The sequence below is a fragment of the Chelon labrosus genome (assembly GCF_963514085.1).
Source record: "Chelon labrosus genome assembly, chromosome: 15".
In the NCBI taxonomy this organism is placed as follows: Eukaryota; Metazoa; Chordata; class Actinopteri; order Mugiliformes; family Mugilidae; genus Chelon; species Chelon labrosus.
Genome location: NC_140348.1, coordinates 17916152 through 17942447, shown reverse-complemented (window position 1 = coordinate 17942447; position 26296 = coordinate 17916152). Strand labels below are relative to the sequence as shown.

Below are 26296 nucleotides of genomic sequence, written 5' to 3'. Positions count from 1 at the left end.
CTACAGTTACAATTATTTCTGTATATAATAAAAAAAATACTGTTACATATTTATAAAATCTTTATATCATCAATAACTGAGACAAGCAATAATACTGAGATTTCCAAAAAAAACATGCAATGGTTAACTGGACTTGCCTTTGGTTTCTTGAAGTCGTTTCCACACTCATCAAAACTATCTTCTTCAGTTCTCAGGACTCAAGTAAATCCAGTTGCCTTTATTGTTGATGTACCATGTCAAAGTTAAAAGAAAACCCTCGAAAGCAATTATTCATTTTTTTGTTAAAAACAATTTATTGTAAGCTCTGTGGACAAGCAAGCAGTGTATCTAAAAAAAACAAACAAAACAAAAAAATAATCACTGCAGTTTTGGCACTACACTATTCGTAAGTGAGGTTCTAAATGCTTCAATGCTTCGCCTGGTTTCAAGTCAACAGGGGAAAACATACGCAAACCAAAGTAATTTTGTCTCACCTGTGTGGTTTTCAGAAAAAAAAAAAAAAATGATGCTGAGGATAAGTGGAAACATATGGATTTCTTGCACCGTGAACACATGACATGGTGATCTAACTGTCCTCAGGCCCTCACAACAAACGCACCACACAGCACAGCAGCGGGGAGCTTGAACTCTCCCTTTCTTTGCAATATTAAATGAGAATAGGCTCTGTCGCTAACAGCTCAGCCGTCTACTTCATGCTCATACCGTCTATGAAAGGAAAAAAAAAATGAAAAATTAGCACTTCAACAAAAAAAAAAGCAAATAAATAAATGTTTGTGCACATTTTCTATCCATGATATATATACATGCGCGATGCATATAATCATGTATAGATCAAACAGCCACACAAACACTGCATGTTGCACGTTTAAGTCTGATCTATAGAAATCATCGTTTTCTGTGTGTTTTCACTTCACTATTGGAAGATAGTAAAGAGTATGCCCTACACTGGACATTGCGTTGGCTCAGAGCTGATACTTGGGATTAAATCCTGAGAAATGTGTGGGACACCGGCAGATGTCTTCAAGCATCCCATAAACGCGCACACACACACACATACACACACCTGTGTACGTGCACACAAACAAACCAAAAAAAAAAAAGGAAAAATCTGTACAGTAATGTTACAAACGGCAGGTCATTCGTTCCTGCTATGATTGATCCTTAAATATTAAGTATAGTAGAAATGGAAATGAGCTAAATACATAAATACACATCAACTTAATCTTTCTGTGTGCCACAACACTGCTCCATTGTGTGCCACTCTTCTTCTGCAGCTGCAAGGATGCTTGTGTCTTTTTTCAGTCAGGAATTAGGGTCTCCTCCCCAGTGCACGCTGGTGTCTCTACTGTCTGGTGTGTTCCCAAACTGATGGAAGTGAAACACAAACAAACATCTTGTGCCTAATACCTTTACCAGGTATTAGGCATAATAACAGGGGGAGACAAGCAGGTCAGTGAGGACCAGCAGCTGGTCATCTGTGAACTGCTGCTTATGTTGCTGCCAGTTGTCATGGTGAGTTCGTCTGAAGTTCGACAGAGTTTTCTTTACGGTCATCTGAAAGGCGACAAGGTTGAAATTAAGGACATGCAACAACATACTGTAAGGTAGAACAAAACGTTTCCTATTGGACATGCAACAATATGACTTGATGACACATACTTCAATGGGCTGTGTGTCATTGAGGTGAGCACTTAGGTCCATCAACAGCTGGGGCATCCAGGTGGGCACATCATACGGGCTGGAGAGAATACAAGCACTCAACCCCAGAACACCAGCATGGCGGCGCACCAGGTCTGCAAACACAAGCAACAGAAAGAATTACGTTAAAATGAGCGTGAACCGCAAAGTGAGTGTATCATCTTGTAGTCGTGACTAATCAAAACTCCCAAGTTCTTTACCAGCAGAGGGTATGGTGTCCACTATAGAGCCGAGCTCCCGCTTTCTCTTCTTAGGCAAGCAAGTCTTGCAGAGTGCCTCAAAATGTGCCTGCATGGGGGCATCCATGGACAGGAAATTGCACTGAAGGAAGCCACTGAGTGTAGTGGCAGCCATTTCTCTTACCTAGAAATAAGGGCAGATGGGAAAGTGTATTGCGTCACGCATAATAATCCACACAGGGTTTGAAAAACACATCACTGGTTATAAATAATGGCCACCTCGTGACATATTACCAATACCAATACTAAACAACAAATGGGATAGCTCCCCCCTGCAACACCAGACTTAATATAACGCCTCACCCTCACCATCACCTTCCACAGTCACTGTTGCAGACAAGTGGCTTGTAGCCACACCTCACACCAAAACCATCACCATCACTTCAGCTCAGATGAGGCTCCGTCCCAGCAAAGCAGCCGGCCCAGATGGAGTGTCGATTACTCAGGGCCTGCGCTTCTGAGCTGGGGGAGCCCCTCCAGCATGTATTTAACCTGAGCCTACACCTTAGGAGGGTCCCCAAGAAGTTACACCAGAGGGAGATGAACGTCTACAGACCGGTCACCCTGACATCCAGCATCTTGAAGATCATGGAGCGGCTGCTGCTCCATCACATCAGGCCCCAGGTCCGCCACGCTCTAGACGGACTGCAGTTTGCGTACCAGGAAAAGGTGGGGGTGGAGGACGCCATCCTCTACCTCCATCGGACTCTCTCACACTTGGACAAGGGGAATGCTGCTGTGAGGATCATGTTTTTTTTTTTTTACTTTTCCAGTGCATTCAACACCATCCACCCCCTGCTGCTGAGAGACAATCGAACAGATGGAAGTGGACTCACAACTCACTTCCTGGACAGTGAACTAACTCACTGGGAGACGTCAGTATGTCAGGATGGTGGAACTCCACGCCCAGAACTATTGTCAGCAGCACCACAGGTGACCGTGCTCTCCCCTGTCCTATTCACCCTGTACACCTCGGACTTCAAGTGCAACACAGAGTCATGCCATATGCAGAAGTTCTCAGATGACACTGCAGTTGTGGGGAGTATCAGGACTGGACAAGAGTGGGAGTACAAGAACAACTTTGTCTCATGGTGCAACGCGAACCACCGTCTGATCAATTCAGACGGTAGAGGATTTCCGGAGGTCCAGGCCCCACCTGCAGCCCGTAACCATCAGCGGGGAGCGTGTAGAGGTGGTTCAGACCTCTAAGTACCAGGGTCTACATCAGGATCACAAACTGGACTGGTTGGCTAACATAGACTCAGTATACAAAAAAAGGTCAGAGCCGTCTCCATTTCCTCAGGAGGCTAAGGTCGTTTAACATCTGCCGGAAGCTGCTGGACATGTTCTACCAGATTATTGTTGCCAGTGCCCTCTTCTACAACGCCTCCCTGTGAGGAACCAACTGCTGATACTACTGTATGTTTGAATTATTATATGACTTAAATATCTTTCATATCTGTTTTTATGTGATGATGCTACTGTCTATCTATCTATCTATCTATCTATCTATCTATCTATCTATCTATCTATCTATCTACCCTGCATGTGATAACTCAAAGTAAGGAAGATTTGCAGAAAACACAAACATCATATTATCATAAAAGCAATACTAACAGCTACTGCAGAAGAAGGAAGAAGAAGAGCTCTTCTTGGATATATTTCTTCTCTAAAAGCAGGCAGCGTGTGTATTTAATTTTTTAAAAAAAATATTAGATTTTACTTGATTTACTTTAGTTTACAATTCAGAAACACAAATATGTTTCTTGTAACTTTGCTCTGTATATTTTTAAACACAAATAACAAACAGGTAATGAAAGCTACTCCTATTCTGGCCTCCATGGCATAATTTTACTTACCGACAACCTCTTGCTGACCACAGTGAACACATAATAAAGCAGGGTGTCATACTAGAGTGTGTACAGTGGGCAGCTGGATGGAAATAGCAGCCGACTGGGGACTGGGGTGAATGTGAATATGTGGAGATGCTTCTCAATATAGAGAACTAAATGGTCTGAGGCACATTTTCTCTTACGTTATATAATCCAAACATTAAATAGAAAAAAAAAAAAGTGCCACATAGCTACAGCCTATAATTCAGGTTTAGGTTACTTCAAGAGGCCAAACAAAAATGGCTACTTCCATCCCCCACTTCTTCTTTGTCTCTAGTCCATCCCTCTGCCTCTCGTTCTCATTCAATCTGAACGTTATTGCCATGGCAACAGATTACTGCAGCCTGTAGTTTCCATAGCAACCACTAAAGAACTAAAGGGGGGGACGGGGTAAGGCAGTGGAGAGCCAGGAGGAGAGTGCTGAATCACTACAGTGAGGCTGAAAGACGGCGAGGGTGCCTGCTAGCATAAACAAGCATGTATCGGCCAATAGCTTGGTGATTATTATATAATCAGAACGCCATGTGTTTGCTCATCTCCCAGCCGTCTTCCAGTTACTGTCAGTGCCAGACTCACTGCATGTTTCAGCATTTCGGCACAGCCGTGAATGAACGGTTGCTTTTACCTCCAGCTGCTCGTCCTCCAGCAGCCTTATCACCAGAGCCCGCACGTTTTCCACTGCTTTCTGGTCACTCATGAATGTGAACAGGTTGTAAAACACCATGATCTGGAGGTATGTGAGCACCGTGTAGCGGGCATGCCAGGAGCTGCTGCCAGCAATCTGTAACACACAAAAACAAATCAACAAACAAACATCACACATCCATAACATAATCTGAGCATTTGTTTCTCTCTGTAGAGCTCACCACCTGCGTAACTACATGTTCAGATTTATTGTAATGAGCTCAGATTTGGGAGAATTCCACTATTTTTTTATTTTTATGTAAATGTAAATTTGTTCCTATTGCTACAGGTTGTGCAGAAGAAAATGCATGCTAATGTATGTCCAATGAATCCTCCACAATAAGGTTATAGTTTATCATTCGTTTTCAAGGAAGCTGCTTAGTCAGTGTGGAGAATTACTTAATATACTGACTACAAAACATTACATCAAAGCATGTCGTATATTAATATAAGAAGACTCGGTTCAGTTGTCAGTCCCTTTGAACATTTCTTCTTTTTACATATTGATCTTATAGGATATAAGATGGTGGATGTCTGTACAAAAGCCCAGTCATGCGTGATGCAGGTAAATAATGGAGTAACAGCTGCCAGATAACTCACCTCCTGCAGGGCACTGAGGACCATGGGGATCTGTTCTGGGTAGAGGAGACCCTGGGACATCAGAGACAGGCAGGTCTTTGCATCCCTCTTAAGTTCATCGTAACTGTCATCATTCTCAACTGGAGCAATCTGGAACAGAGGACACGAGGTAGGTTAATGCTCAGGAAGATGCCTATGGTGCATACATTACATTTACGTTGACAGTGATGAAGCTAGTGGATCAAGGAATGTACTTCACCTTGAAGAGCAAGGGAAGGAACCGTAGTTGTTCCGGGACAGCAGTGGAGAAGGAGCGGCCAGCACTTGCAATCAGCCACTTCAGCACTGCAAACATTTGAAAACAGACATTTTTACGTTTAAAGAACGTTTTACTGCGTTAACACTGTGTGTTTGATATAGAGTCTTTTTATGTTCCGAAAATTTACTTCTATAGTTCCTTCCACCATTCATACAATAACCAGTGCTTCTTGTGGGTTAACGGTGACATATGCTTGACATACCTGTTTTTAATAACTTGATTGCTTGTGTCCTCTCATCCTGCACTCCCACCTCATTCTCCTCAACCACATGGTTCTGGATCTCCTCATCGCCCTCAGTTAGGGGCTTCAGTTGCAGAAGCATTCGCTCTGTGAAGTCTGAGATGCGTGGGGAGGTGGTTGGCTGAGTGTATGGCAAGCGGACATCAATCATGAAGATGTACGTCAGCACGCTGGAGGGAAACAGAGAAGATGGGATGAGACAAAAAGAAAATATGAGGCTTAAAAATTTAACCTCAAATGATATATTCACTAGGAGTGCAAAAAGGACCTCACCTGCCGATCCGTTCCCGCACATTCTTGTAGACCTGTGTGAGTTTGGGCTCCAGGTATTGTAGCAACCTGTGCAGGAGCTCTGGTACCCGCCACTCCTGCTGAGCCAGACCTCCCTGCAGCACATAGAGTCGACTGGACAGGAAAAAAGCAGCACATCATCACAGATTCTTAGTCTCACAAACAACAGGAACATCTGCTTTAGACGGCAACGTGTGTGTCCTCACCAGGCATCGACGAAAGAGCCGCCCTCTCCGTTGACCGGAGACTCCATTAGCATCTCAAACAGCCAGTGAAGCTTGCGTGGGTCTCTGCTCTCCTGTTTAAGCCAAGAACAGTAGTCATTTGGAAGGAAGGATGAGTAACACCAGTTTAAGTACAAGTTGTGAAAGATGATAGATATATATGACCAAAAGACTTACACATGCTGTAGCTATGCAGGTGCCCCAGTCTGCGTAGGTTTCTACAGTGATGTTTGAGAGGGCAGTTCGGAGCAAAGGGCACAACAGCTTCCAGAGGCTTTCAACCTGTCAAAGAAGTGATTGCATTGCAAAAGAGGAATCAAATAACATCCGATGTGGATAACAAGAATAGAACCATAGTTGGTAGGCAATTAGGTGTGGTTATGTAGTCAGTGAATGGCATTCGCTAATATGGCTACACATATAATTATAATAAAAATGTTCCTAACCTAGATTAATCTAAAAGAAACTCCAAGAGATTGACTGAAAGAATGTGGAGGTCCAGCCACCTTGCTTTAAATCCATACCTGTGAGTAGCTCCAGTGCTTGGAGCCTCTGATCAGTCCAGAAATGATCTCCGCAACACAGCGCTGCTTGCTCTCATGGGAGTCTGCCACTAGGCGTTCCATATGGGGCCGCAGCAGAGGCAGAAAGGCATCGTTGAAGTTGCGGAACAATCCCTGGAGGTTCAGGAGAAGGCTAATTAGTTTCTGTTATTCAATTAATTTGCATCTCACCCCCTGAATCTGAAACTACTGTCGGGGAAAGCTCACCTTGAACAAACAGAATCTGCGAGGGCTGAACTTGTCTTTGCCCTTACGGTCCTCAAGAGAGAGGAACTCGATGAACTGGTTGATGAAGACCGGGTCGGAGAAATGGTCAAAGATGATCTGCTCCCGCTGTTGAGAATAGCATGAAAAATGATTGTACTATATGCAGTTAACATGATTTTATACTATTATATGTGCTAACTTGTTTTTGTGCGCAAACCTCTGTCATTTCCTCTCTGGTCTTGCTCTGCTGGGGTTGCTCCTCAAGTGGTGCATACATCATCAGTTTTCTAGAGAACGATTATGAGGTGAGAAAGAAAAAGAAAGGTGAATTATCTTAAAATAATAATACCAAAGAGAAATACAGGCATTATAAAATAAAAACCTTGGCCAGCAGTAGTATCCCCAGTGAGTCTTTTCCACAAACACACACTGATCCCAGTCCTGCTGTGTTTGTGGCAGTTTGCTGCTGTTATACTGGAGCCACTGGTTGTCTGGTCGGTCCCCTGCTACAATCTCAGTTGGTTCCTTTACTCCACCTACCAAAGATAAGACCAGATTCGTTATATGATTTCTTAAATTAATATAAAATACAAAAACTGCATAATAACACTAGAAAAAGAAAACTGTATAACGCTTACAAAGCTCAGAGGGGCTGATGGGGACTTTCTTATGCGGTTTCTTTATTTGTTTCATGATCCCTGCCACAGCTGATATCGCCACCTAATGGAGAAACGGAGATATTTCATATAAAATGTCCACAGAAAAGGCAGCAGCACATTCATAAATTACAGTTTAAAAACAACTACTACAGTGTCTCGGACATTGTTTATACCACACCTTACGGACGTAAAGAGAGTCATGGTTGAGGTTTTTCACAAAGAACGTAACGGCGGCTGGTGGGAGTTGCTGGTCGTCTCTTAGCAGCAACGACAGGAATCCTATTGTGATGTGTTCAAACTTCCAAGGCCTGGGATATTGATAAAGCAGAGGTCACAGTCAGTCATATATGAGTATAGAAATGCTTTTATCCAACGTATATATTAATTTAACCTACATGTTCCTGTTGCCGAGGCTCTCCAGCAGATCACCAATGAGCTGTTTGTATTTCCTAAAAGAAATGTAGAACAAATATTAGTATTTACATGTGTTAGGTAAGCAAACCTCTTCTGCACACAGTGAGGTTTGTGTGCAAGATAAATGCATCTATTTGACTGGCGCAGTGAGCTGAGAGGCAGCCGGTGCATTGATGTTTTTTCGTCTCATTGGCAGTGCAAAACTTACTTGACGGACTCAGAGTTCTTGAGCTCCTGACGCTTTAATCCGTTCTCTGCTTCTTCGTCTGAAAGAACAGGTTCCGAAGGCAAAGGCTTTCCAGTGGTCATGAGTAGCTTGGCCAGATCACAGCACTCATCAGGAATCTACAGGGATAAAGAGAGAGAAGGTGAATTAAGTTTAACTGGGCATCTGTACCAAATCTATTACTTTGTATTTTCATTAAAGAAATGGACATTACATTACGCTAAACAATTTCATCACAGCAGTGTTTGAGATATTGAGCTTCTACTTCTACTACTAGACACATATCCCTGTTGTTTTTGATTCTGTGATGCACGCCTTAGCGCCAAACTCACAGAGAAGTCGATGCCGATGGTTTCATACTGCCGATGGATTTTGTCCGCAAGGTCATCGAAGAGCCGCACTATGGAGGGCTTCTCCAGAGACATGGCTGAGCTGAGGCCAGAGCGAACAATGGCGGGCCACGTCAGAGAAATGCACTCCCAGTCGTGCAGATTGGCCAGACACACTCCACTGTGATTACCCAGAAGACAGTACAAGGCACCCTGGAAACAGAAATTGCATAAAATATACATTCCTAAACATGTACACATAAATAATTGTGAGAGATTTTTTTTGGTGCAGAGAGGACTGTCATACTTTGAACTGCTGCTGAGTGACACTGCTGTTCTCTGGGTTGAGGAACTCTAAGACGCTGGGGATCAGGTCTCTGCAGCAGAAATTGTAGGTTCCCAGTCCAGTGAACAACACATTCTGAGCTCGGCTGCGCACCTGGTGGGTAATAAATAGTCTCAATTAATAGGTTACTATATAATGGCGTATTCAAGTGTCTTTCCAATTTATAATGTGCAATGGCTATGCGGCCTTTTACCTAAAAACAAAAAGCTAATAAATATATTGATACACTGCCAATCCCTTAATAAAATGCTTTACTAAAAGGTTTTCCGTGGGACTCACTTGACTGTAGGTGCTTGTGGAAAGCCTCAACAGATCTCTCATCAGCTCCTGATGAATGCTCCTGTACTGGCATCCTTCCACCGTCAGCTTTCGCAGCTGATACAGGACAAAGATTCAGAGTTGTAAATGGTAAAACGAGAAGATACTCAAAAATTTAATTTATCCATCTACTACTAATATCTACTGACCTCATGCTGGAGCATGACCCTGTCTATTAGAAGAGCTCTGATGTGCTGCTTTCTGCCATGAAGCTGCAAATACAACAGAAAGGAATTAGAAATTCTCAATTGCTTGCTTTAAACACATGACATCAGCGTCTTTAACGTGAATGTAACTTTTGACGATGGACTGTTTCCAACATTACAAAAGTAACAGAAGAACCACAAATTATCTCACTCTGTTTTCCATCGATTTCTTCACAAGGTTGAAGCTCTTCCAGCGGGAGTCAAACTCGTGCTTGTGAGAACCTTTGAAGTGCAAAAGGTCGCTGATAATCTGGGAAGTACAAGAGACAAAAAAATATTGATTAGTGTTGGGGCGATAGGATCAATACATCAACATTTGGCAACGGTCTGAGTAGAGAGTACGAGCGATTCAAGACAGTAGACGGAATCCAATTTAAGTCATTAAGCGCTGAAGCCTCCACACTTTCCCACACAAGATATAATGACGTACCAAAGCTCCTGTGTGGCTTTCAAAAAGGTATCATGTGAGTTTAAGTTTTGCTTACTATCTTAGTGACTGCTCACCTTGATGATGGAGAAAAGAGACTTGGTGTCATCTTCAGAGTGCTCCAGGATGTAATCTGCAAAAAGAAGAGAAAAGGGAACTCAAACGGCGTGACAGACACCTACAGTATACTGTGAACTTACTCGCCAATGTGAGCAAATTATGAGAGGGCAAATACATACGCAGCAGCTTTCTCATCACTCTGCAGATAGCATCTCTGTAGTTCTCTCTGGACTCATCTGCAAGTGGAGATAATATTACATTGCAAGATTTTACTCCAACAAACCACATATTGTGAAAAAAATAGCTTTAACAGTTTAACAGTTGTTAAAAAATTACTTGCGTACCATACACCATTCCTGTATAGAGAGTGGTCTCATCTAGATTCACCATGCTCTGAACCCTGCAAGAAAAAAAAGGCAGCAACTTAAAATTTTAACAAGTTTGAAAACAAAGATTTGTTTTTTTGATTTCAGGACTGGTATACATTTCTTTTATTAAGTGAATGCATCTACTTACAGATCAGCAATGGGCTCTCCTTTCAGTGGAGGCATCAGACTCCCAGCTCCCAGGAGGCAGTGCTGAACAATGGTGAGGCTCTGTAGGACATCATCTCTGGAAAAAAACACAAATGATCAACACACACATCTATCGTGTATATACAGGAATTAAAGACCAATCAACATAAATAAAAATGGACTGCATACAGTCAACGGGCAAGTGACAGAAATCTGAATGATCTCTGTAGAGGGAACAGAGGGGCGTTCAGAGTCCCTTACCTGCTCATTTCCTGTTCTCCTTGTGCGTATCTCTGAAGGCGTTGAAGCTCTGGCTGGAGGATCAGGTCCAGTATATAGAAAGCCAATGAGGTTTCCTCAGCACTGGGTACATGCCACCGGATATCCAAATTCCACAAGTCCCCAGGCCGACCCCAGTCCTGAATGGACAATAACATCAAGGAAACAAAGATATGTGAATTTCTAACGAATTATAATCTCACAATTACTCAGTTGTGGAAGTTGAAGAACAATTTCATGAATACACAGAGATTTTCAAGATTTGATACGCAAAAGCCATCCCTGAACTATATACATTTTTCTCTTGTCAACCACATACTACTTTTGTTTATAGGCTTGTTATTCCTCTTGAATGAAAGTTAATAAAGTAAATAATTCTTTACATGACTGAATCACTTGCAACCCGACAACTGACATCCCTATGAGTGTTTAATGACCAGAGATGAGTGAGATCATATAAATTGATATATGATATGTGATACGACATGTTAAACTGACAAAACTGTATGAACCATAAGCGTATGAATGCTGAAGAGATCAAGCTGAAGTCTCAGGAGCTCTGAAAGCTACCAAGCAGTCAGTGTAGCTATCTGTGTATTTAGCAATGATTAAAAGAGACTCTAAGGAGATGTGGTTCCTCACAGGATGCTGATTCGTAATGAACAGCATTTCACTGCATTTATAAATATCTGACTATATTATATCTGACTACTTAAAAACTGATACACATACTGTTACGCAATCCTGTTACTAGCAATTTGGTAACCACAAATGAGACAACTAATCTCTCCTGCAGTGCAGGAAGCAGTAATCCAGCCAATTGATCTACTATCTACTCCCCGTCTAAGCATGAGACTTAATGGGATCAAACCATGGGCTTCCTTCACTGACTTACTGCCTAAAGAGAGGACAATAAATCAAGCCAGGTCACAATGCACGCCATGGAGGGATGTCTGATTTATCTGCTTTAATAACAAACGTCTGTAATTTTTGTTTTGTTTCTGAAAAAGTTCCCTGATGATCAGAGCAACTTTCGGTTTCAAAGAACAAAAAATACCCGGCAGACATGATGTGGGATGTCCTGTTTTCTTACTCATAATGCACTACTGGGCCCAGCATTTGGGCGGTATGTCAAAATATTTCAACTGGCCACCATCCAATAACGCAAAACAGTGCGTGGGACGTTTAATGGCATTCATTGCAGTGGTCCAAACTGCATCAGAATTCATGGTTAATAGGCTTAACAGACCGACACTATTGTATAGAGCCTGGTGGCGTCAGATGAAGAGTTTGAAACTGCATATACAGCGCCAAATAATATGGTTCAACTGCAACTGTCTTTGAATTGTACTTCAAAAGTTATTTATTTAGGAGACGGAGCACTAAATGAGCAAAATTAAACAAGAAAAAAAAGCAGAAAAACTTTCCCAATCCCAGAAGGAACACGATTATTGACTCAGTCAACATTAGTACCTTGATGGGTAGGTAGTCGCTGACTGGTTTGTGGAAGCCTCCTGGCACACTGCAGTACTCGGTGGGGTAGAGGAGGGCAGTGGAGCGGAGGATGTGGTGCAGCAGGTTGCAAGCTAGAATGTAGCCCTGCTTACATTTGAGGTGGAGCGTCAACTGCAAAATTTGGACCAGGTCAGAACGATAGGGCAGGAGCTTGTCACCGTCAACCCGAGTCACCTGAGGTGCACATGTCAAGAAAGTGAATATAGAAGAAGATAGACAGGAAGGGATTGTAAATACAGGAGATGTGTGATGTGAGTTAATTCACCTCGGAAAGCAGCTGGAGGTTCCACATCAACTCCTTGTCAAGCTCCTCCTCATTCAACACTTCCTCATCTGTTTTAAAAGAAAAGTCTGTGTCAGGCTAATGAAAGACTAATAAAGCAAAGCCCTTTGGTAACCTCTTCTAATATGCTTAAGCTGTGTGTTGATCACTTACTGACAGCAATGTGGTTTATGGCATTGCAGCAGTGCGGCACAAACATCTTGAGGGACTCTGCAGGGTGACACTGAAACCAGGAGCACAGCAAGGATGAATATACTACATTTACACAAGAAGTAAAACATTTTTTTGAAACTTAAATGATGATTCTGGATGGATAATTCTCACCTTGGAAGCAGCTCTGCACATGTCAGCCACCATTCTTCCAGCTACACGTGTCTCAAAGATGTTGGTGGTTGCAAAGTTGAACACTTTTTCCAGAGCAACCTGGTAAAATATTAAAATGTGTGTTCACATGTTTTCATACGGTATACAGTGTACATACAGCATACATAATATATATATGCATGTTTGGATCACATCAAGCAATAACATTAGAGACATCTGTTTGGTCCCTATTCACTCTGCAACATGGCAACAACTCAAAACATACAGACTGAGTCATTAAAAACTATCTTCAGCATATGAAAGAACAAGTAGTGCTGCAACAGATGGTATAACCCCCCACAGAGCCCTGATCTCAATGTCCTAGAGTGAGTCTGATATTACAAGAACTGTGCAAAGTTCGCCTACCTGTGCGTGTGATAACCTTGTCGAGGTTTACGATATAGTGATGACACCAAATTTTGCAAGAAACTGACATTTTCACTTCACTTTATGTGCCGAGAACGTTACAGCGTTATATGAACACAAATGAGTGAATGTGGATCGAGACAAAACTGAGTCCTAACCTTGAAGATGTCCAAAGAGCACTGAGTGAGGATGGTGCTGAAGGTGGAGGACAGTCCGAGCTCCACCAGACTCTCTAAATGAGTCATTTTCTCCGTTTCAGTTTCCTCTCGAGTCTGTTCCAGAGTGCTGCTGTCGATCAGGGCGAAGCATCTGTAATGAAAAAACACACACGTTGAGATACGTACGTTACTCTCGAATACAGAACAGAGAACAAACTGCTGGTTATGAGGCTTGAACAGCTCAATGAAGTCAAATTATAAAATGGTGATTTATAATTCTACATCTGATCCCACCAACAGCTAATTTATATGTTCAAATAAACTAATCTTAGAGAGCATTTATTTTGCTCTACTACATCTACTTATTATTTAACAAAAGAAGAAATGATTTTACAGATCTGTCCATCCTCTCTGCTGTAAACTAAAAAGTGGGAAAATACATCAAAGCAACAGAGATGTTCTCTCATACATGATGTGAATTCAGTTTTAGCTAAAAATGTGTTGACCAGTATTTTATTACAGGTAGGCGTTAAGTGGGTGATGCAAGTGACACAGGAAGGTAAGACCTATCATGACTGCGTTACTAAATGCAGCTGCTTCACATGACCTGTCTTTTTCATCAAAACTCCACATACCTGTCCATGAACTGAAGAACAAAGTCTTCAAACTCAGCTGAGGCTGAGCACATCTCTCTTTCAATCTGTAAATTGTACAAGAAATATGTAAATGTTGTAGAGGGATCATTTAGCAGCTATTTCAATAATGAAAATGTGAGAAAGATAACAGCAGTTCACCTCTGTCAAGTCGGTTCTTTCATGTAGGGCAGACGAACAGTCCACCAAAGGCACAAGAGTCACAAATGTAGCAATAAACTGGAATGTGATCTGTGGGGACGTGAATGATGTTTGTGTCAGATTTAACAAGTTTAACCAAGAGCACAGCCACTGTAAATACAGCGAGATTTCAGCCAGGAGATAAACTTTTAACAACGGTGGCACTCACCATGCACTTGCTGAAGTCATTTGGATCGACGCCTGGCAAAGCCCTCATGAGGAGGGGCAGCATGTGAGTGGGGCCCTCAGGAAAGCGCTGCCCACCTGACACTAGGCTCCGTGCCACACCAATCATGCAGCTCAGGGTGGCGGTCAGCTGGTGGGGCTCTGTTAGAGTCTCCAGAGCAGGGTATGTTCTATGGTGGAGGGAGAAAACAATTAGCCCTTTGTCTTTCATTTCAGAATGTGTCCCTGTCCCAGAAAACTGGCATCAGTGCTGCAGTTTACTAAAAGGGATAATTCTCTAGTTCAGTCCAAACTTACTTCTCCAGCACGGGAGGAATGACCAGTTCAGGCCTCATCAGAGCTAGGTTTTGCAGGGCCTGGGCTGCGTCAAGACTGCCCGTCTTGCTGAACATGGCCAGAAGAACTGGCTGCATCATGCTCTTCACAAAGTCTGTGATATCCTCCTCCGTGAGCTTGTGACTGTCGGGTATCGGTGTTAGCCACGTGGGCTTTCTGTAGCGCTCTCTGTGCAGCCGTCGAACCACACTAGCTGGGAGACGCTGGAGCAGCTTCATGAGCTTCATCTGGACATGAGGACAAAGGGACAGAAGGACAGATAGATGACAAAGGGGTGACACAGAAGTAGGCAGTGTGACTCCATGTAGATGAGACGCAGATGACAAAATGAAAGTACAAAGAAAAACCAATGCACTGCAACACAGTTTTGCATCTTTGTGGTAACTGCCTGTAATTGTAGGCTCACTTTAGTAAAATCAGTTGAGTTACATGAATGAATTATATCATAAACAGAAGATTTTCTTTTCTTTTCTCCCAGTGAATGCACTTCTTTCTTAGCCGATTACAAAACACCGTTTACAGTGTTATAAAACTAGAGCTGAACATCTCATCCAAGCAACAGTCTAAAATATACACAAACTCATGCCTGTTCTTAAAATAAACATTTGTGTACAAGGACACGTTGCTGCCTAGTGCTTCAGATCTAGTAGAGGAGGGGGGGTCCACAAAACAGAAAGGCATGTGGTCCTGATGCCAGTGACCTTTAATAGCGCCGCAACCATCTCACTCACATGGCGTGCCGTTATTTCACAGCTAGATACCGATGTAAACCTAGGCAGCCAACAAAAGGAAGTTTCCTAGAAAATGACGATGAGTGACTTTGCTCTTTGTCATTGTAAAGGTTGACGCTATGCGCCATGCTCTGCTGCGCTAACACAACACTGGAATTACAGGAGGTACAAAGCGGACGAACAAAGTTGGAAGATCACAACTCATGTTTTCCATGTTAGATCTCAGACTCTCAAAGCAGGTGTTTAAAAAGTAAACTTAGGAAATATAGATGTCTAACCCCATTGTGTCACTTAAAAATGTTGTTGCTAAGCTGCCAGTTATAATTAACAGCTGCCCGCGTGTTCAGACATCCAAAAGCAACTGACTCCAAGTCATTTTCAACTGATAATCAACACAGCATTGACAAGCACATGAGCAACGCTGCGACAAGGTAGCCATGCAATCGATTTTCTGAACTGATTCGATCCCAATTCACAAGGATTCGATGTTTTTTAAAACAATTTTGCTTATTACTGAAACAAATGACACAAATAATGTTCTGAGATTTTAGGTATTTCCACAATATTTCACATCTGTCATACGGCTTTGCTTTCACCCAGCTCTTCAATGACGATTTTGAAATCCAAAATTTTGTTGCGCAGCCTCGTGAGGCCAGTCATGCGAAACCCTCGAGCATTGAGATTTCTAATAAGAGGATGCAGGATATGGCATATATTTAAAATAATCGATCCAAGGATTTTGTGAATTGATAATGGTTACTGTGACGATTGATTTGATTCGGAAAAATCGGTTTATTACACCCAGCCCCAACGCTAGCATCAATGGGCTGTCTAATAAAGAACCATTCTTCACGGCTCCTTAAATTCTGCAGAGTCATCCACAAGTGATAAGACGTGACTCACCAACCAGCGGCCGTGGTTCGATGGGTGGAAGAAGGATGTAATACTGTTGAAAAGGCCACTGAGCTGTGCTTGAGCTTGCTTGCTGGGTCCTCCCTGAAATTGGAACAGTAAAGAATTTTTTGTGTACACTGATTGTAAATACCATAGATATGAATACTTATGATCACTGAGCTAACCAGGAGGGACGACACCCAAAGAACAACATGGCTGATGTCGTAGGCATTGGTGATGTATCGTGGTACCATCATCTGACTGGTCCCCACAGGGAGATTCAAACTCCTCAGAATTCTTGTGAAAATCTGTGATGTGAGAAACAAAACAGTGTGGGTTTAACATTTTTTATTATTTTACTCGATTAACAAACAAGTCAAAGAACGCTCTTGACAGTTCACTGGGCAATCAGGAGTGTATGTGTTTGTTTATTAGTGCTGCTGCATGTTCTAGTCACTCAGTAGAAGAACAAACATGATGCAAGTCACTTCCCCCCCCTCCAAGACACTTGATAGTTTGTTTCTCTGTCAAATGGCAATGGCCATGAAATAGGAACCATGCGATCACATGAGAGCATGTGCAACAATCCTCAAAACAAACAGAAAAAGAGGGCAACAAACCTTTGGGATATATGGGTCCCAGTCAATGTAGCCAATGTTATCGTTGGCTAATCGTGCAAAGAGGTTGACCAGATGCTGCAAACATGTAGGGCAACATGTTACACGAGGAAGGCAAAAACATCTGACTGCTCTTGATTTGAAATATTTTTAAACACACTGATCTACTCACAACTTCCCAGCTTGGAAGGTTTTGCACAGCCACCCACAAGCTGATCATCTCATCGAACCACAGCCTGCCAGACACACAGAAGATTATGAATAGTTCTTAAATGCTACACCTGAATAATTTCCATGTCAATGCAGTTTGTTGATAAAATAATAATAAGTGCATATAACAAACATACAGTTGTATTCAAAAGTTTGGGCAAATCACAGTTATTGAAAATGAGTAAATATGTCCCCTACAGTGAAAAGACTATGTAACTTTACATGACACAATAACCTTTTAAAATGCAGACACCATACTATATGAGTATGCTCACTACCCCACTCCATTTGGCAGATACCACAACTTTCAAATAAAAGTCCTGACTCGTGGTTGGTGTAAGTTTCAGAAGCAAAGACCTTTTTGCCAGTGGCCTTAAAGAGGATGTGTTTAGTCATTTAAGAATGGAAATACTTCTTTGATGGCAAACACTTAGACTTATCACAACAGGAAGAAAAAAACACAGGTGCAACGACTGCTCGGTTCCTTTAACTATTCTTGTGAAAAACCTAAATGAGGACTGCAGCTATCAATAAAACACATGTGGTTTTACAGTAATGCCCAAAATCTGTGTCGCGAAAAAGAACTAAAATAAAACGAAGTTGTGTTTTAACTGTTTTTAACAATAAAATCCATTAAACAGGAATCAGTGTGTATATTTTTATCTAGCCAATTACGAACCCTCGGTTCTCTTTTATAACACTCGTTTCAGTGTCTCATTAGGGGATATGCCCCCTCATATATTCACATGGGCGCTTATTTCATTGTAGTTGCAAGCCTTGAGTGGCCGTCACGGCGTCTGTATCTGTATTTTTGCAGATGACTGGCACAACATTTCTCCACAGACTGTTCTTTACTGTATCACAAGACCAACCAAACAAGTGATATCTTAGATGTCATCTATAGATATGAGAGGGTGAGCAGTTTCTTACTTAAAGCCTTTGTAATGCAGCTCCGGAGGCAGAGTTGTGGGTAGAAAAAGTTCAAAGTAGCTGATTGCTCTCTGCATGGTGACATCAAAGGGACAAAGGAGTGGCCTCCACTCATCCAACATCTCCTGAGTTGCAGACTCCGAAAAGTATCTGCATGAACGGAGAAAGAATGACAATTTGTTTGTTTGTTCGTAAAAGTCAGCCAATTACACAAATGCTTTTACTCACAAGCTTATTAAACAATATATATGCTGACACCTGAAGCATCAACCAGCACAGCAGCTTAGACGGTGCTACAAAGATCGACAAGCCTCTTAGGTCACTTACAAGTCATGTCCTCACACACCTGAGAAAGCTCACCAGCTCTGGAGACTGGCAAGCAGACTACGCTACATTCATGCAACTACACAATAAGACTTTGTACACATTTTGAACATACTATGCATCGACTTTAACAGTGTATTGTGTAACCAGAGTTTCTTGTTTTGTGCATTAGTTTTGGAAGAGGTGATCTGGCAACGAGCCAACGCAGCTTGCTTTTTATCAGCCGTGATGAAACCGTGATGTGCTGGCGAAGCAGTTCATGATTAACACACACAGTTGCAATAGCACCATAAAAACGCACCGCACACCGCGTGCTAAGAACTTCACGGGGACTTAAAAAAAAGGTGTTGCACAGGATAAACCAACATTTAAACTTATTTCAAAACCATGTTGAGTTTAAAGAACATAGGTGACACCTGAGAAAGCTCATCAGATCCTGAGACTGACAAGCAGAGTACGCTACATTCATGCAACTACACAATAAGACTTTGTGGTGCAGCTCTAAAGCAAAAGCATTCAACTCTGCGTTCATTTAGACCATCTCTGTTATGTTTTTGTTTTACAGACTGAAATACTCATGAAGCAGCAGCTACTGAAACATCAGTGTAGGAACACAATGTCCCACAGAACTGGAGATTACAAGTCATACACCTGGAGCATTTTTAGCAGTTGGGGTAAATCCTGTGGTTCCAATGGGATCGCAGGCCCACAGAGGGATTTTCATGCTCCATTATGTGCTTGTCTAAACCCTGCAGGTCATTATAAGTCAGCTAGCCTCCCTAGAGATTCAACATCCACTGGAGGCTTTGAAAAAAAGGTGTTATTTCCCTCTGCCTCACTGCTGACACAGTGTCTCAGCAGCTGACCACAAATCACTCTTCCTACTCACAGTGACAGGAAACTCTAGTACAAGACAGAATTAGATGAGATAATAGGATTATTTGCGTAAGTGCACACCAAGGAACGAGTCCGGGTGCTTGCCTAAGATATCTGCATGCGCATAACTATGAACGGAATCAGGGACCTGCTGGTGGAAGCAAAGATTTCTGCTGATAAAGCATTTTTTAGTGAAATCTTAAACTGGGCTTCTTTACCCACATCCATTATTCAAGGGTTACCTTTCAGCACAGATATACAACTCTTCATGTATCCATGCTAATATATGTCCTTTCAAGGTTAGCAACATATACATATACAATTAATGAATTTACAGAAACGTACATTACTGCAGGAGTCTAAGGCACGGGGCATCCATGGACAGATATATCAACATGTACTTACGGTCTGCAGCTTTTCACGAGTGTTTTCAACACGCTTTCCACAGAGCTACGAGAAAAAGAAAACAAACAAATGTTATTAACATGCCAGTGAAGCACTGATGTTAGTGACAAACAGCCTTCACGCCAATGTGATTCGACTTTAATTGCATGCACACAGAAGTTTCCCAACACACCTGACAAGAGTACCGTGAAAGAGAACATTTTATGGGGGTGGTGTATAGTCATGGCATTGTAATAAAACTGTACTACGACCTAAGATCCCTGTGGAGAAAGTAAATGTTGTAAATACTGGCTGGTTTCATGTTAATTTACAGATTTTTATGTTAATTGTTCCCTAACTGAACATTGTGTCTGCTGTAATAGGTTATTAGAGGTGATTCTGGATTTGCTACTAATAATAAAACATCTTACGCATTACAGATTCCTGACATGATTATCTTCATATATAGGGTGCAGATGCAGGACTTTGGTCACATAACCGTGTCGAAAGCCCAGGACGGATATAACCACAGCTTTTGAGCTCCCTGCCCACAAACCCCACCGCTCTGCTCACATGCAAGCTCAAGCCATGCCCTGCTGGAAATGCCCTGCGAATCCCGCTCGACAACTGGTTATTTACCTCCACCTCGTTCAAGTCGTCATGTAGCTGACACACTTCACATTCAGTACTGAAACAGTTGCCGAGTTATGTGCGAGACACTGCAAGCCAGGCGGTAACTGTCTAAATGCATGGATCTAGCCCAGTGTTTAACACCATAAGCCCACAACACACAGGCCACAGACCGGGGGGTTAAACACATGCAAATCCAACAACAAGGCCCAGTTGCATTGGGTGTCCCATTACACAGCGTTCATACACTGAAAGGAACCCCAGACTGAACTATATGACCTATGTATTTGAGCGTAACTGAAACCTCACACATTCCAGGAGGGGAAGAAACGTGACGAGAACTTGGGCTCCTATTGATTACTGAAAAGTGCCGTTTAGTAGTGCAGAGATGGATCACTTCAAAGCAAACTTAGAGGGCGAATATGGAACAGAAATAAACCTACATAAATGTTGAGTGATTATTAATGTAAATATTAATAACACTAGTTTATGGCATGATGAATGTAACACAATAAAACATAAAACTTCTTAATAATATAGAATAGATGAAAACTGTGAGACGAAACCACTGAAAATAATCTGAAAAGGAGCTATTCCATTATCATTCTCTCATTGCTGATATTGGGAATAGGTGGAGGATAAAAAAAAAACTGTTAGCTGCAGTGCGACAGTCTCCAATATGGGTGAAATGTTAACATTGAATAAGTCTTGATTTTTTCTTCTATCACAAGCTGTACATGGGGTGTCCAGTTTTTGTTTTCACATGCAATGTATGTACAAAAAAAAAAGTGCCTCAAAGGATGAATTCAAAGTAAAACACAAAAAGAAGTATTGTCCTTACCACCTCTGAACCAATTTTAGCATTACGTGTTTATAGGATGAACGAGGCCGTGGAGAACTGAATGTAAAGGGAGACAAAGGCATAAAGAACACATTCAGCACACGACGCAGAGCCAATCACTCCAAATATGAACATACTATGCATCAACTTTTAACAGTTCATTGTGTGACCAGAGTTTCTCGTTTTGTGCATCAGTTTTGGAAGAGGTGATCTGGCAATGAGTCAAAGCAGCTTGCTTTTTATCAGCCGTGATGTAAACGTGATGTGCTGGCAAGGCAGTTTGTGATTAACACACAATGTTGCCATAGCACCATAAAAGAGCACCGCGCACTGCTTGCTAAGAACTTCACAGGGACTTTCAAAAAGGTGTAGCACAGGATAAATCAACATTTGAACTTCTTTCAAATCCATGCTGAGTGTAAAGAACATAGGTGACATTGTGATTTGTAAATCGTTGTGACGGATATGCGGCGTGAAGCATGATCCACTTGTTCCCCCTCATTTGATCCGTTTAAGCAAACACAAAGATTTTATTCAAAGTACTGAAATTGTGACCTCAAATATAACAAGATTTGCTTTTGAAAATGTACATATTACATATATAATAATGTGCAAACTTAACTACGCATATAAATATACCCTCACTTGACAAAACATTAGGTACACTAAGGTAAGTACACATTAGATAAGTGAAAACGAATGCATTCTAATATAACAGTTCTGCTCTTAATCCTCCTTGATGACTGCTATAATCTTCCGTTTATGTTTTAACAGCATCAGAAAAAACAGCTCTGTCGGTTATTTTGAATACCATAACTATCCTGAAGCTAAGATTCAGTGCAGTACTATTATACTAGAATGCATTTGTTTTCACGAGTGTACCTAATAAACTGGCAAGTGTGTGTAGATATCCATCTATAAGTTATCAAAGCACAACAGACTTGGCTAAGTGAATGATGAAGAGCCTTGTTTTCAAAACAACTGTTAATCTTGGGACAAGGTTTAGTAACATGAGTGAAAGGGCAGCCAACGTTAAGTATCACTGACAGTGGTTTAAATATTTTTACAGTAAATAAAATCTGAGTAATGGAATTGCAAAGGAAAATGTTATATTAGACGTGAATACGTGAAGAAAGCCATAACCACTTCAAATATTTCCAAATGTGGATCCTAAAGGCCAAGTTATGAAACGAGTTCTTTAGATTTTGGTCAGCCACATCGGAAGGCAGTGTGAAAAGCTGGACATCATGTTTAAGGGATAATTGAATTTAGTACAATAAAGCCTTCTCTGGTTGGAAACGGGAGCTTCTTCCAAGCCACCAGACTCCATTGACAAAAACAGTAATTTTACCTCACAGAACATGAGTTGGTTGGTCTATCGTTGTGTGAATCTGGTGCTTTAACACACTAATTTGGATGTAAACTATGTGTCACTAGCTCTGTGTCAATTCTTATCAGAATATGAGTCTGTTAACACGCCATTTGAATATCATTACGAGGCAACCAATAAAGAGAAAAAATATGCAACTGGACAGTCCTACAACCAACCGAAGCCAATTTGTTATAGATAAATTCAACTTCACAACGCCCACTGAAACGATTTGATTGCCCAAGTGGACCTTTGCCAGAGCATAATCAATTTGCAACTGAGGGGTTCCAGACCAACCTTTGTTGGTTCCCCTGGCTTCCAGGCTATGCTAACACAACAAAGTCACACAATGACACAATCAACCGACCATTGAGGCAACTCCTGTCTTCTGTGTGGTTACTGTTTTTTTTTTTTTCAAAATGCAGTCTGGTGGTTTTGAAGAAGGCCAACCTTCATACAACTACTTCCTTTTGCAGTCAGAAAAGACTGACTGACAGCCAAGGTAAACTGGTCATAATATTCTAAATATAACACACACTTATACTGACATTTTTAAATTTTTTTGAGGTGGCCCTTCAGCGCAAATACGTTTTGGTGGTGATCTCATTCACAGCAGTTCCTCGTTTAGCTTTCATGCTTGCACTGATGTCTGTTTTCCCAAACTGGTTTGTGCCAACCATCATCTACTGACTATGGACAAGAAACCCATACAATCCTGCTTCAAATAACCCAGACTACCCCAATTAAAATGAGCATATCGTCCATTTTAAGACAATATCTTCAGGGAGAAAACCGCAGTGTTGCAACTGGCTGCACACATAAAAAATGCTACAGATAGTCGAGGGACGAAAGGTCAACAGCTGTGTGAAGTGGGTGTGAATTGTCACACAGTTCCCTTTCTTGTTGCTACTGATAAGGATGCTGGGATGGGCTTTTTCGACCATTCGACATGCAGTTTTCGTGCTGCCTGATATAGATTATCTAAAATTATGTATTTCATGAGAAGCACAAATAATAATTAATAATTTATATGTAGTGAATACATCAATAAAAAACAAATAATATTAACAATATCAATAAAGAATACAGGCATACTTGGGAAACCAGTTGAGGCCTAGATGCTCCGTCTTGGAGAAAAGAATCCTATCGTACAAATCATATAGTGGTCGCCACGGCAACTCAAGGTCCTCCCTTGACAGCAGCTCTCTTTTCCTGTTATAAGACATACACATAGATGAGAATAAACCCACAGATACTATGTCATACTACAAAAAAAAAATCCACAAGATTACATCATATGAGTTCACAGCATTTTTATCATACAATATAAATTTTTGGAAAAAGCAAAAAGAAAAGCACGCACAAACACAAATTTTATTTTTACTGCAAAATGCAAGGTGTGAAATAACTGAACTGCATGTTTAAGATGCACAGGAGTTGTGGGGTAAAAACCAATGGGGCCCATTGTTACTTGAGGAGGCTGATAAGAAGCCGAGCAATGCACGGTGTGAAATAACTGCATGTTTAAGATGCACGGGAGTTGTAGGGTAAAAACCAATGGGGCCCATTCTTACTTGAGGAGGTTGATAAGAAGCCGAGCAAGGCCCTGCATCATGCTGATCTCCAGTTTGGGAATCGTCACTAGCTCGTACAGCAACTTGATGAACAGCACATGGTCTTCTTTGCTGAATTTCCGCCCATACAGTCTCATATACCTTAATAAGAAGGACAGTTTTAGGAATAATTGCTCTACTTTTAATACACATTGTGGATAGTCTGAACCCCAGGAAGCAGAATGAACCACACAAAAACAAATGAAGGAACAATATTCACATATTTAACAGGTCAATAAATGTATATATATATTTTTTTTTTCTTTAATACCACAAATAAAGCAGAAAAGTCTTTGTGGGGCCTTTAAAACTTATAATTAATGATGTTTCTATTACTGTTAAAATGCGAAAACACCAGTAAACAGAATCTGGGTCATCCCCACAGTAAACTTTCCATCTCTCTGAGCCGGTAGTGAGTCACTCTTGGACAGAGCAATGTGCCAGCACTGGGGACTGAAACGGATTACCCAAAAAAAAGAAAAAAAAAAAAGTCCAGCAACCAAGTACAACAAAATTAAACAGCACTAAGTAATCCACTGTCATATTCTCACATCATTTTTCCATGTGGGGTATGACTCATAATCAGGTGAAAGCTCAGAGCAAAGGGTGGATAAAGTATGTTTTAAATGTATTGTAATTCACTGTAAGTGTGTTCTGAGCTATTAGTTTGACAGTAAACTTATAACAGACATGACAATAAACCAAAGGCTGATTCCTTGTACGCCAAACATACTTGGCAATGAAGTAAATTCTGGCTGGAGCCTAATGGAACCATGCAAATGGGATCTTCTCCAAAAACACTGCATATCAACAGCTGCGTACAAATAAGGAGACGGCTGCATGAAACTTATTACTCGAAGGACAGTGATTTAAAGTGTGTTGTTTTTCCTTTTTCCATAGTTTATTAAAGCTGTTGCCTGATTGAAAAAGAAAATGTTCAATAGTAACAATGACCTACTACTGTGCTACAGTGACTTTATATATTTTTGTATTACTTTTATTCTATTGTATTTGCTCTTTCAACTAGCAACTGTAACTTTAGGGGAGCAACAGCAACAAAACCATTTCCTTGAAGGATTAATAAAGTATTCTGATTCTGAAGTTGTGTGTTTGACACTCTAATGTCATCATTATGACAGCAGCGTCTGGGCATTAATATATCTATATAACGTTTCACGCATCATTTAAACACACCAGGCTACAAAGAGGTACTGTGACATAATCATCATTGACCAGTGTGTGGTCAAAACAAACTGTTAGCCAAACTGTTAGCCAAAGCAGCAGATCCAATTATACCGAGCATTACGACACAATGTTGCACAAATGTTTGTTGACGTTGCCTAATCAGACTGCAAGTTGAAAACATTATGAATGAGTAAGCAATTAACTGTTGACGCCACATTAGGACAACCAAAAGATTTGTGTTACTTACGTGGAAAGTTTCCTCGTCCAAAACAGGACACCGGGCCATATCTCTCTGAGTTGAACGGCTCGGCCCAAATTTCCTTTAATTTTACTCAAAATATCCCTGGACTCATCATCTAGCCTGTCCGCGTACGGAAGAAGTTTGTTGTATACGATGTCTTTTTGAGGGACAAAATCCAGTGTGTCAGACGGTGCCCCTTTCATGTTACAAATTCCAACCGGCTAGCTTCACTATGCTAGCAATTTCTTTTATTAAAAAAACTTCACCGTGCACGTTGTTATGCTACCTGACTAATAAAAAAATAAACAAGCTAGCACTCCCACGGCTAGCTTACCCCAATAATGAAGAGTCGGGTTGTTGTATGACCCACACAGAGACTAAAGTTATGTGATTCACAAGTTGATGTCACGCTAGCTAGCTAACCATCTAGCCTGAAGTTAACTTAGCTTCCTTTAGCAGAAAAGGTGTTCGGGGTCATCTTATAAAGATATTAAGGTTAACGAAAATCACGACTTCTTTCACAAGAAAAAACGCCTTGGCACTTGAATTCCTCGTTTTCTTCTAACGTAACGCTAAAAACCCGGCAGCCAGCTAACGGTCCAGCTAAAGTTAGCTCCCTACTACAAAAGCACTGTCATATCCCAAGGACTGTCAACGTCGACTGATTCATCCAACTACGGCAAAGCAGACTGCAG

At 41.4% G+C, this 26296-nt stretch overlaps 1 protein-coding gene across 2 annotated transcripts; it reads right to left on the bottom strand.

The window, feature by feature from the left end:
* Positions 1 to 79: 79 nt before the first annotated feature.
* On the bottom strand, positions 80 to 26296 carry psme4a (proteasome activator subunit 4a). 2 transcript variants are annotated; one of them, XM_084561390.1, is made up of 47 exons: positions 25608 to 26296; positions 24137 to 24277; positions 23658 to 23774; positions 21194 to 21250; positions 19744 to 19788; positions 18139 to 18288; positions 17171 to 17234; positions 17002 to 17076; positions 16567 to 16689; positions 16391 to 16483; positions 14718 to 14983; positions 14404 to 14590; positions 14196 to 14285; positions 14037 to 14101; positions 13402 to 13552; positions 12839 to 12937; positions 12668 to 12737; positions 12497 to 12564; positions 12190 to 12405; positions 10699 to 10856; positions 10439 to 10534; positions 10267 to 10322; positions 10102 to 10158; positions 9940 to 9995; positions 9587 to 9685; positions 9379 to 9441; positions 9191 to 9286; positions 8873 to 9004; positions 8569 to 8778; positions 8219 to 8355; positions 7992 to 8045; positions 7775 to 7904; positions 7576 to 7657; positions 7320 to 7473; positions 7155 to 7224; positions 6938 to 7063; positions 6692 to 6844; positions 6345 to 6449; positions 6150 to 6241; positions 5926 to 6057; positions 5614 to 5822; positions 5352 to 5437; positions 5114 to 5242; positions 4455 to 4610; positions 1899 to 2061; positions 1660 to 1793; positions 80 to 1554 (listed from the first exon to the last, which is right to left on the bottom strand). In XM_084561390.1, exons 1-47 carry the CDS (start codon positions 25802 to 25804, stop codon positions 1420 to 1422), a joined length of 5544 nt encoding a protein of 1847 aa, XP_084417516.1. In that variant the 5' UTR covers positions 25805 to 26296; the 3' UTR covers positions 80 to 1419. The 2 variants fall into 2 exon arrangements, with proteins under 2 accessions (XP_084417516.1, XP_084417517.1); XM_084561391.1 differs by lacking the exon at positions 21194 to 21250.